The sequence below is a fragment of the Orycteropus afer genome, unplaced genomic scaffold, assembly GCF_000298275.1.
Source record: "Orycteropus afer afer isolate SDZICR_OR568_19922 unplaced genomic scaffold, OryAfe1.0 scaffold00032, whole genome shotgun sequence".
NCBI classification, from domain to species: Eukaryota; Metazoa; Chordata; class Mammalia; order Tubulidentata; family Orycteropodidae; genus Orycteropus; species Orycteropus afer.
In genome coordinates, this window is record NW_006921619.1 from 11,172,107 (window position 1) to 11,184,602 (window position 12,496).

Genomic DNA, 12,496 nt, shown 5'->3' on the forward strand with positions numbered 1-12,496 from the left:
GGGAGGGGAGCTGTTGCATTGTGGTAAACTGTGGTCAATGACATGAGACAAAGTATATGTGAACTGCTGTATGGAAAGAGAATTTGCTGTGTAAATCTTCACCCAAATCACAATAAATTAAAATAAATTAATTAAAAAAAAAGGATAACATACATGAACAAGGCAAAAAATCATTAAAAAGATTGGAAGGAAAGAAAAGACCAAAATGGATGTCAGAAGAGACTCTGAAACTTGCCCTTGAATGTACAATAGCTAAAGAGAATGAAAGAACTTAAATAAAAGAGCTGAACAAAAGATCTCAAAGGTTGACTCAAGAAGACACAGTAAAATATTATAATGAAATGTGCAAAGATCTGGATTTGGAAAACCAAAAGTGAAGAACACACTTAGCATTTCTAAAGTTGAAGGAACTGAAGAGAAAATTTAAGCCTAGAGCCACTCCTCAGAAGGAAGGTTGGGCAATACTACTTCCGTAGTGATACTGCCTCGGAAACCCAAGGAGGGGTCGCTATGAGTCGGGGCTGACTCGACGGCACATAACAACAACAACAACAACAGAGTTCCAGTATTATAAATTAAAAAGGATTCTACGAGCAAAGTATTGAATGACACAGGAAGTATCAAAAGATGGACAGACTACACAGTCACTGTACTAGTTTACTTCCAAACATTTCAGGAGGTGGCATATAATCAAGAGCCAATGGTATTAAAGGAAGTTGTCCAAGCTGCACTGAAGGCATTAGCAAAAGCAAACCAACACCTAGAAAACCAAACTCACTGCCGTTGAGGTGATTCGACTCACACAGTGACCCCTTCTTGGGTTTCTGAGGTGGTATCTCTACAGAAGTAGATTGCCCAATCTTCCTTTTGAGAAGTGGCTGATGGGTTTGAACTACCAGCCTTCTGGTTAGCTCCGACTCACACAATGCTGTCGAGTCGGTTCCAACCCATAGTGACCCCTCCTGGGGTTTCTGAGGTGGTATCTCTATGGAAGCAGATTGCCCAGTCTTCCTTCTGGTTAGCAGTCAAAGCCCAAACAAGGCTCCAGGAATAACGGAATGCCATTGAAATATTTCAACAAACAAATCTGATGCTGGACCCTTTCACCAGTCTATGCCAAGAAATTTGGAAGATAGAAAGCTGGCCAACAGACTGGAAGAGAATCCATATTCAGGCCCATTCTAAAGAAAGGTGATCCAATGGAATGTGGAAATTATCAAATAGTGTAATTAATATCATACATAAGTAAGATTTTGGTGAAGATAAATCAAAAATTGTGGCAGCAGGAAATGGACAGGGAACTGCCAGATATTCATGCTGGATTCAGAAGAGGATGAGGAATGAAGGATATCATTGCTGATGTCAGATGGATCTTGGATGAAAGCAGAGTTACTATAAAGATGCTTATCTGTGTTTTATTAACTATGTAAAAGTATTTGACTGTGTGGATTGTAATGAATTATGGGCAACATTGCAAAGAATGGGAATTCCACAACACTTACTTGTACTCATGGGAACCATAGACCAAGAGACAGTTGGTGGAACAGAACAAGGGAACACGGTTGTTATGTTGTTAGGTGCCATCGAGTCACTTTTAACTCATAGCGAGCCCAGGCACAGCAGAACGAAACGGCGCCCGATCCTGTGCCAGCTCCATGATCCTCGCTATACTTGAGCCCATTGTCGCAGCCACTGTGTCAATCCATCTCGTTGAAGGCCTTTCCCTCTTTTGTCAATCCTCCACCTTACCAAGCATGACATCCTTCTCCACTATGTGGTTTAAAATCAAGAAATTTGTGCATCAAAATTGTATCCTTTCACCATACTTTTTCAATTGGTATGCTGAGAAAACAAGAAGTTAGACTATATGAAGAAGAATAGAGCATAAGGTTCGGAGAAAGATTCAGTAGCAATCTGCTATATGCAGATGACACACCTTGCTTGCTAAAATTGAAGAAGACTTAAAGAATTTACTGGGGAAGATCCAGGACTACAGTCTGGATTACATCTCAACATAAAGAAAACAAAAATCCTCATAACTGGACCAATAAGCAACATCATGATAAAAAGAGAAAAGTTTGAAGTTATCAGGGATTTTGTTTTACTTGTATCCACAATCAATGCCAATGGAAGCAGCAGTCAAGAAATCAAATGACTTATCACATTGGGAGAAATCTGCAAAAGACTCTCCAGAGTGTTAAAAAACAAAGATGTCACTTTGAAGACTAAGGTGTGCCTGACTCAAACCATGGTATTGTCAATCACCTGATATGCAAGTGAAAGCTGGACAATGAATAAGGAAAACTGCAGAAGAATTGATGCATTTGAATTACGGTGTTGACAAAGAATATTGAATATACCATGGACTGCCAGAGAGTGAACAAATCCATCTTGGAAGAAGTACTACCAGAATGCTCCTTGGAAGTAAGGATGGCAAGACTTCATCTCATTTACTTTGGACATGTTATAAGGAGGGATCAATCCCTGGAGAAGGACATCATGCTTGGGATAGGAGAGTGTCAGTGAAAAAGAGGAAGGTGTTCATTGAGATGGATTGACACAGTGGCTGCAACAATGGGCTCAAACATAGCCACAATTGTGAGGGTGACACAGGACAGAGCAGTGTTTTGTTCTGTTGTACATATGGTCTCTATGAGTCAGAATGGACTCAACGGCACCTAAAAACAGTAACAGCAGCCTGCCCTCAGACCTACCCTTCAGAATTTCCAGTCAGTGAGGCCTGGGAGATTCTGAGAGGCTTTAATGTTAAAGAATCACTAGACTCCATGACTCTGAGACCAGAAGAACTAAAGATGGTGCTTTACCAGTACCAATCGCTCTGAAAGGGATCACATTATAAGGCCCTGGATATGGAGGGGTCGCTGTGGGTCAGGGCTGACTCAATGGCACACAACAACAACAAGAGTGGGGAAAAGTATGGAACAAAACTCAAAATTATAATAAAAGACTAGTCTTACTGGTTGGATAGAGACTAGTGGATTCCCTGGGTATATGACCCTTAGTTGCTTCCTACTTAGGCCTAAAACTGAACTCAATCTTATGACAATATTTTTAGCCAAAGAGTAGACTGGTGTATAAGGTGAACAATAACACGAGAGAGGTATATACTCCTTAGAACATTCAACGATGTGAGATCAAATGGGCAACAATTTGCCCAAGGACAAAGTTCAGAAGGCAAGAAATGTTAGGAAAGAAGGAACAATGGGAACAGGAAACACAGGGTAGAGGTGGGATAAATAATATTACATTGTGGGGATTGCATTCAATGTCGTGAAACAAAATATGTATGAATTGTTGAATGGAAAACTGAGTTGCTCTGTAAATCTTCACCCAATGAAATTACAATAATAAAAAAAACAAAAGAATCCTTTTTGTCTTTTTGGTTTATTTCCACTTTAGACCTTTGATAGGAGTAGATACAGGACAGAATCCAAATATACTATAGCTTATTTTACTCTTTCTTCTACTATTATCATTCAGCCATTCCAATCATAGCACACTTTCCTGCTTTTATATCTTTATCCACTACGCCTTCTTTCTTATCTCCCAGCACATTTTCTGAAATCTTTTTGCAAAGCTATTCCTATCTCCTCCAACTGTGTGAAATCTTTCACTCTGTTACATTTCCATAATACTTCAAGCTCTACTCCTTTTATGACGTGAAAGTCCTTTTGCTTGTGTAAGATTTATACGCACATAACCTGGTCGTCTTTCATGCTTGTTTGAGCTCTGTGAAGTCAAGGACAAAAATGGCAGGCACACAAATGAAGAAACATGCAACCTTTGAGAAATAAACATCTCAGTAATTAAACTGCTTTCTTATTACTCCTTCTCAGAAGATATTTGGCAAAAGCTGTACTTTTCCTGTCATGGGGAGAGTTTGGCTTAATGAAGGATCAGTTTCTCTTTAAAAGACACAAACTAACAACAACAACCAACAAACAAGGGTATTGGTTATCCACAGAGGGTTTATTTCCACTTTAGATCCCCTAATAGGAGTAACAGAGTGCAGAGGCACCTTACAGAGCATTGCAGCAGTGATATAAAATATGCAAAATATAGCATCCTCTACATATGTCGATCTTAGACATAGGAGTGTATGTTGATGAACTGATTGGAAAAGTGGACAACTTCCCAATTGTTCTCTTGGAATACCTCCTTAGAGCATCTCTGGCTGAGTTCTTTCTCTAATGTAGAATCTTCAGGGAAGAGAGCTCCAGGGAGAAGGATGATAATCAGTCCTGGGAGGGCTAAGGAAAGGCTCCTGGAAGACAATGAATGGTGGGACTGGAAAGACCCTTAAAGGGATCTAATGCTGCCCTTTTATGCATGAGGAAAATGAGGTCCAACGTGGTAAAGTCAGTAGGGGCAGAGTTGGGGCCACAATGCAGGACTCTCAGATCTTTGTCTCTTTTCACTGACTTTCAAGGTTGAGTCTCTGAGTCCCTTGGCCTTGGGGCCCTGGGAAACCGAAGAGTGGATCCCTCTGAACATCTGTGCTGGGTGGATTCTCTGCAGAGCTGGACAGTCTGGCAGGATTCTGGTGAGTCCCAATGTCCTCAGTCCACATTTTCTTCCATTTTCCTGCCCCAAATCAAAGCAGGTCCCAATATGAGTGCTGTCCTTTTGCAAGCAATCTGATTGACTCTCGTGTTTGACTTGGGGTGTAAGTAGCCTTTTCAGAGAATACATTTCAAGGCAAGAGGGTTTCTTCATGCTTGCTGTGGTATCAGGTATTGGTTTCAAATGTTGTCAGCTGGTATTTGAAAGTGGCATATGGGCCCAAACGATGAGTTCTGAGTTGACAGTAGTAATTGAAGGGGCTGGGAGCCTCCCACTGCTATTCCTAATCTCCACAAACCTTTCTAGATGTCTCTTTGTCCTTTGAAATTTCTTTAATGGGGAACATAAGGGATAAAGCTTGGACTACAAGAAACCTTTGGAAGAGAAACCACAGGGATGAAAGTGCTTTAAGGCATTAAACAAAGAGAAGCAGGGACTTTGAGAGTATGATCCCTGTCTCTGAATATCTGACTAGTTTTATCCTAAAAGAGGAACTAGACTTGATGTAAGCCCAGAGGGCAGACTTAGAAAATATATAGACACAGAGTTGAGTTCAACATGAGGACAGTTACATCAATAGGGGGCCAATGGGTGTGACAAGTGAGTAAGAGTGAGTAAAAGCCACTGGGATCAAGGGTGGCCTGGAAAAGAGTGCTGGAACTTGCCTAGAGTTCAGCTGACCTAATCCCTTCATTGTGTCAGTAGGCTGAGTGAGGCCCAGAGAGGAGAGGGTCTTGGCCAGGATCACATACCCAGGACTCTTGTCCAGAGCCTTCCTCTTATACCACACTGCTGTCCCTCAGGGACTCCTTAGGCTGTCTGGGGAGGATGGGAGCCATGTGGGGCCAGTTTATTCCAATTCCTTTGGTCTAATGAGTAACATGGAGTGCGTTGTTGGGAGTGTGTGGTGTAGTCTCATTTGAGGCTGGAGTAGGGCAGGCAGGCCCTATGGACAAAAGTTGGCTCACCGCTCCACCTGGAGCTCCCCAATACCCTGTGGGGAGCCTATCTGCTCCCATACCCAGTCCACATAGTTGGAGACTTTGGTATAGACCCCATAGACCTGCTTGCTGCCACATTCTTCAGGGCCCCCCCAAGACACCAGGCCTTGAGCCACCCAGCGTTGGGTTAAGTCATCAAGGATGACAAAGGCTCCGCCACTATCCCCAAGGCACGTGTCCTTGCCACCCTCATAGTAACCAGCGCAGAACATGTTCTCTGTGACACTGTAGTTGCCTGAGCGGGACTCATAGCTGGTTTTGCACTCGGCATGTGGCACCACAGGTAACTTGACATATTGCAGGACATCTGACAAAGTTCGTGTGCCACTGCTGATGATCTCATCCACTGTCACATTAGGATTGGAGATGCCCCAGCCGGCCACCAGGCCCAGCATGTGGGGTGCTGGGCCCTCAGGCTCAAGTGTTGGCAGACAGACAGGCATGACATGGGGCCCCAGGGGCACAGGCTCCTGTAGCTTCACCAGAGCTATGTCATGGTTATAGTTCTGAATGTTGAAGTCTGGGTGGAGCACCACACGGGCTGCTGAGCTATTGACAGCCCCTGACTTGTCCCGTACATCATGGAGACCCAGGTAGACGGTGACGTGTTCCTTGGAGACTGGGATCACAGTGTTATCCCTGCGCTGGGAGCGTAGTACATGGGCTGCTGTGAGGATCCAGGACTCAGAGAGCAGGGCTCCACTCCCAAACCACTTGTCATTTGGCACCCTGGAGGTGTCCTCAACCACTATCAGGGCCTGCCATGGGAAGAGGCCAGGCTCAGCATTTCTCCCCCCAATGATCCGCTTGACCAGGTTTGGTAGGGAGCGGGAGGGCTGACCACATGCTGTAAGGAGAAGGAGGGGTGGGGAGGAGAGACAGAGACTGGTCAGGTCAGTCATAGGAAAACAGCCACTATGGGAAATTCATATCTCATCTATTATAGATTATGCCACCATGAGACACTACCCTGTCTAGGCCATGCCAGCCTGAGAGATCTCTGTCTTAGGTCACTTTTGGTATAATTTTCTTTTAGACCAGTCTGACCCATTTGTAGCTGGACCATCCATGGGCCATACCACTTCATGCTTGGGTCATCTCCATCCTGAACCATTTGGACTAGCTCGTTTTTGGCCTGGATCATTTTTAGCCAGATCTATCTCTAGTTGTGGTCATTTCTAACCTTCCTTTCCCAGAAAGAAAATTCATATCCCAGAAGTGGTCCATTTTGTAGGTACTTAGAAAATTTCTAAAAACTGTAGATCATGGAATTTGAGAGATGGAAAGAACCTAAAAGATTGTCTGACAGGTCACAGTAAACACTGGGCTAGGAGCCAGGACCCCTGAGGACTTGATTGACCTGGCTTTTCTCTCTTATTTCATGTCTGACTCTGAGTGAGTCACTTTTCCTCTCTGCATTTCAGATTTTGAAATGTGAAATAATGCAGCTGGTCAAGATAAACTCCAAGGATCTTTCAAATTCCAAATTCCTCTAAGTTTTACTTTGCACAGATCCATTGAGTGATGATTCTGACTCTAAGACAGTTCTTAATGATAAATTGAAAAAGATCCTTCCATAACACACACCCACGGTCCTGGTTCTGCTTTCTGAGGACATTTAGAACAAGTCTACACCCTTCTCCAAAAAAACCACTCTCAGTCTTCATATCTAAACTTTGAAAATTAGAAACTTCTCCATTTCCTTCTGACCTCCATTTTAGAGGTGATTAAAACACTCTGAAGGTTAAGTGACAAACCCAAAGTTACATGGCTAATAGGTTGAGAAAAAACAAGTAAAAAACAGTTGCCATAGAGTCTATTCTGACTCATGACAACCCCATGTGAGTAGAACTGTGCTCTGTAGGGTTTTCAATGGCTGATTTTTCAGAAGTAGATTTCAAAGGTGCCTTTGAGTGGACTTGAACTACCAAGCTTTCAGTTAGTAGCCAAAGTGTGTTAACTGTTTTCACCATCCAGAGATTCAGTAGGTTGAGTATCAGGAGCATAACAATTCTAAGATCAAAGTCTTGACCTATATCCCATGCTAGCTCATGACATATAAACGTCATCGTCATGGACCCTCAAACCTTTTTCTTTCTGGCCTAAGGGATTCATGCTATGAATCAATGACCCTAAGACTCAGGGTATTAAATGTTGGGGAAAGGTGGCATAATCTATGAGCAATGATGCATAGGCCCTGCTCTGGACCACTCATCATTGCACCCAGGAGCCCTATAGTACCTTCAGGGGTAGGAGAAAATTCTGAGAAAACTTCATTCCACCAAGTTGCACCCTGAGCATGCACATGCACCACCAGCCTTCTGCAGCCAATTGCCTCTGGCCCATGAGTGGAGGGTCTTCAGTACCGGCACCCACTGGCTAAGAACAAGCTCACATAGACCCTTCCCAGGCAGGGTGGTTGGATCTGGGAGATAAGTCTGGTGTGAGTGTGGGCCTCTTCCTGGTTGCAAATAGTTAGGCTACACTCTTTGGCCCTGAATATTTTCAACAATTCTTTAAAGAGCAAGGAGCATTTGAGTTTTCTTGGAAACTTTGGTAGGTCAGACTTTCAGCCACCTAATGTTTTTCAGATGTTCTTCTTCCTGATGCCAGATGCTTCCTACGCAATCCTGGGGCTTCCTGTCATTTGCCTCTGGCCACATAGGACCTAGTGTTTACTAAATCTCTGCGGCCTGGCCTTTCAGAGTTGAGAGCTGTCCTGACTTCCCAATTACAAGCAGCAGTCTACAAGGCAACATCTCAAGGAGGAACTGTGGCTGGTTCTGCATAACAGCTCATTTAGCAGTGAAAGGCTCTCATGTGGTAAGGAACATCTGTGGCTACAGTCCTTCGCTGTGATGAAGCCAGGGCTGAAGAGTACCCTCCTTAAACCAAAGTGCCAGGGACACACCCCAGATCACAGCATGTCAGAGCTAGAGGAACCTTGATGAATGGATAATTTATAGATGGAGAAACATGTTCGTAGAAGGCAAGTGATTTACTCAAAGTCATTAGTGGCAGAGTCAGAACTGGAACCCATTTCTTATGACTCTACCCTTCATTTTCTTCACTAACGTTCTTGATGTACTCTTGTCATTTCAACAGTTTGAATCATACAAAAAGCCTTTGGAAGTGCTCATTTATTCTTTCCTAGGGCAAAGGAATCTTCTAGAAACATTATATCTTTGCTCAAGTTGAAGCCAGATTTGGGCTCTAGAATATAGAGAGTACTAGGGGAGGGCCATTAGAACAAAACTGTGATTTCCTAGGATTATGGGTTCAAGAGCATGGCATGAAGCATGTTCAGAGTCTAAGAATGTCTCTCATAATATTTGAAATAAGTTGCTCAGTATTGTTTGTGTGGATATCCAAAGTCTTGGGTTCTCCTTCCTGCTCTGTTCCTAATTTCCTGGGGTAGCCTTGGACAAATCACTATACCTCCCTGATGCATAGCTTTCACATCTGTGAAATCAGGGAACAAATAATATTTACTTAGAAGACCCCTTGCAAGGGTGAACTTTATGAGGTTAGATGAAATGGCTCTTTCCATACTGGCTTGCACTTAATTTCAATCTTGGTGTTGAGGAGGAGAAAATTTAGAAGTATTTGGCTTGACTCAAAAATGCACCAGAGTTATGCCTAATACACATGACTCATTGTATCCAAGATGCTTTGTACAAATATAGAGGACAATGATCACTAAGAGTCATAAAATACTGTGAGTGAACTTGGTCTGCTCCCTTATATGTGATGTGTAGAATCCTACCCCCAGAAAGGTGTGATTTCTTATCAGAGATGACAGTCAGGAAGTGGTAAAGTGTGGGATGGATGGCCTTTCCCATGCTCCACCTCCTGATGAGCTCTTTCTTAGGCATAAAGACATCTTATATGAAGTCAGCCTGATGGTTTCTCAACCCTCTATTCCCCTACAATCATGTGTATTTTTCAGTTGCTGTTGAGTTGACCCTGATTCATAGCAACCTCATGTATGTCACAGTAGAATTGTACTCCATAGAGTTTTTCATGGCTGATTTTTCAGAAGTAGATTGGCAGACCTTTCTTCTCAGGTGCTTCTGGATGTACTTGAACCTCCAACCTTTTGGTTAGCAGTTGAGCTCCTTAACCATTCATAGCATCCTGGAACTCCCCATGTAAGTTACTTTCTCCTTAGTGGGATCACTTAATACCTGTAAGGGTCAAGAACCTACTCCCAAAACCTAATACTTTCTTCAGTTCTTAATGATTAATGGCCTACAACTCCATAGCCTTTCATTTTAATGTCTAATTCCACAACTAGAAGTCTACTGAGTGAATTATCAAAGGTTGCTAAAATGTATCATTGAAATAATATGCTATCTCAGTATCTCAGTTTATCCAGCACTCTTAATTCAGTAAAATACAAATGTCACCTGATGCTTAACCATGCTGCAAACTCCTATTGTTCATGCAAATGTCACGGACAGAATCAAGGACACTTAGTTATCTCTGCTCCTCAGTGCAGTCTTGAATGATCATATCTGTCAATCACAACTGTTTTTTTTTTTTTTTAAGTGTAAATTACTGTTTTGAGAATATTAAATTTATTTTTTTGTGTGGTATAGTTTAACTCTGCGGTGTGCATTTTGAAGCTACAGTTTTCTAATGGGTAGATATGAATATATGTATGCATTGTGATTGCAATGTACATCATCCACACTCTTAACGCTAAAGCAGATATCCACAAAATCTCCCCAGAGTCTGTTTACATAGTGACACATCCTGTTACCACAAAATTCTCTTTCCATTTTAAAGTGGATGCAGTAAGTGAGCCACAAAGAAGGCTACAATTAGAGCTTGAACATACTGATTTTTGAAAGAACGCCTTACTGTGTCTTGTTGTTTTATGTTGCATACCATCCCTATAGCATGGTGAATGCTTGAGGACAGGATGCCCACTTTCTGGAGTTTCCTGGCGCACAATAGGTGCATAGGCAAACTGTGTTGGGTGAAAAACCTGGTGGGAAGGGAGCAGAGCTAGAAAGAAGGGAGTCAGGAGGCTCCTTAACTTGATAGATCTGGCTGAATATAGAGGTGGCTTGGTTTCAGAAGACATGAGGCTGGGCTTCTCTGTCTTTTGACTCTCTGAAGATCTCTTAAAAAACAACCAAAACAGCATTCCCCCCCACACACTTCATTAACAGGCAGAGAATCTCAGGGTCCTAGGGCCTTAGATGGGAGACATTGAGGCATAGGACTTGGTGAGTGAGGTACCTGGCAGGCAAGTGGGCAGCCTTCTCCCCAGTATTTTGTTCATCCAGATGCCTTGGGAAGAACAGGTATATATCCCTGGGAGAGTGAAAAAAAATGTGGAAAGAGAGAGAAAATGAGTGAGTTGTAGCACATGGCAAAACAGATCTGGGTTATAACTCTTATGTTGTGGGTCACTACAACATTCTAAATGTTCTTTGTGAGCCAGTCATCTCCCCACAGCAACTGGCAGGGTCTTTCTAAGATGAAAATCTGACCACATCCTCCTCTGCTAAAACCTCCAACAGCTCCCCATTGGCCTCAGAAATAAACATGAAACTCTCGTGTGAAGTCCAAGGCTTTGCAAACAAAACTGACCATCTGAGAATTGCTCTGCTTCCTGCTCTGCACTTTCCAGGCCCTGGCACGCACCTCTTCGTGACTAATCACCCAGGCCTCTGGGCTTCAGATGCCCTCCCTGCCTATCTCCACTTACTTAAAGAACTCTTTTTTTTTTTTTTTTTAAAAAAAAAAAAACCCTTGTGTGTCCACCAACTCATTTGTTTCATAATAGCTTTGTGAGTTCTATCACAGTCCACTTTTTGATACTTGATGACTTGGAAGTCTAGAGAAATTAGGAGAATTTTCTTAGCATTAATGTGCTTTGGTCATGTTGTCAGAAAGGACCCATTCCTGGAGAAGGATATCTTGCTGGGTAAAGCAGAAGGTCAGCAAAAAAGGGGAAGACACTCAATGAGATGGATTGACACAGTGACTGCAACGATGGCTCAAGCATAGCGAGGATTGTGAGGATAGCACAGGACAGGGCGGTGTTTCATTCTGTTGTGTATAGGGTCATTATGAGTCGGAGTCTACTCAACAGCACCTAACAACAACTATAATGTGTCAGAAGAGAATTTACAAGCTCTCCTATCTCCCTGAAGTTTCCTTGTCTGCTGTAAGTGAGTGAGTGAATGAGTAAGTGTTAGGGATCTGGGTGCTGTGTGGCTTAACTCTTGGAGGTGTGGGCCTGAGACAGGGAGAAGTGGGGCATGTATTTCTCCAAATGTTTCTCTTCCAAATTCCTCCCAAACTTCCACTGAGACCAACAGACTGGCTGTTATTGGTTCTTTGTCCTCTAGCCCTCTTGCTAATATCCAGCTCCAGGTGCTTGGATGAGGCCTAGACTCTGGGTCAGGGGATTTGCTGATCTAACCTGGTGAGGCAGCAGATCTGCCCCTTACTTACCCTCACCTCACAGGGAACCCTGTACAGGTCAGGGAAAAGGTCTGTGAGGGAAGAATTCCACAATACCTGCTGAGTGGGCCTGGTCTGGTCAGATGCCACACTGGGACAAAGACCAAGGCAGAGACTGGTGGAAGCAGCAACACAGGCCTTTTCCCTGTGGCAGCAGCTCAGCCTCAGGCAACATGTAATTATCTTGGGAAATCCCAGGCTTCCTTCAGAGTTCTCATTTCTTCCCTTAGTTGTTTCTGTATATGACCCCTTTATGTTCCCAAAAATAAGATCTAGACTCATTAGTAGAATTAGTGCTAGACTGAAATTAAAAGGAAAAAAAAAAAAAGCCCGGGTTTGGGTCCTGAGCTTCTGTTTCTGCCTCTCTAAATAGGCTGGGGTTGTTTCAGACCCCAGCTTAACTCTGAGGCCCAGGATCACAAGGTGGG

General features: G+C 43.1%; 1 protein-coding gene across 1 annotated transcript in view; it reads right to left on the reverse strand.

Moving 5' to 3' along the window:
• The window catches only part of MASP1 (MBL associated serine protease 1), a 100,927-nt gene that overhangs the window by 20,728 nt on the left and 67,703 nt on the right, over positions 1–12,496 (reverse strand). Inside the window, exon 10 of the mRNA XM_042780287.1 lies at positions 10,836–10,910. Coding sequence (XP_042636221.1) covers positions 10,836–10,910 — 75 coding nt within the window. The remainder of the gene's footprint in view (positions 1–10,835; positions 10,911–12,496) is intronic.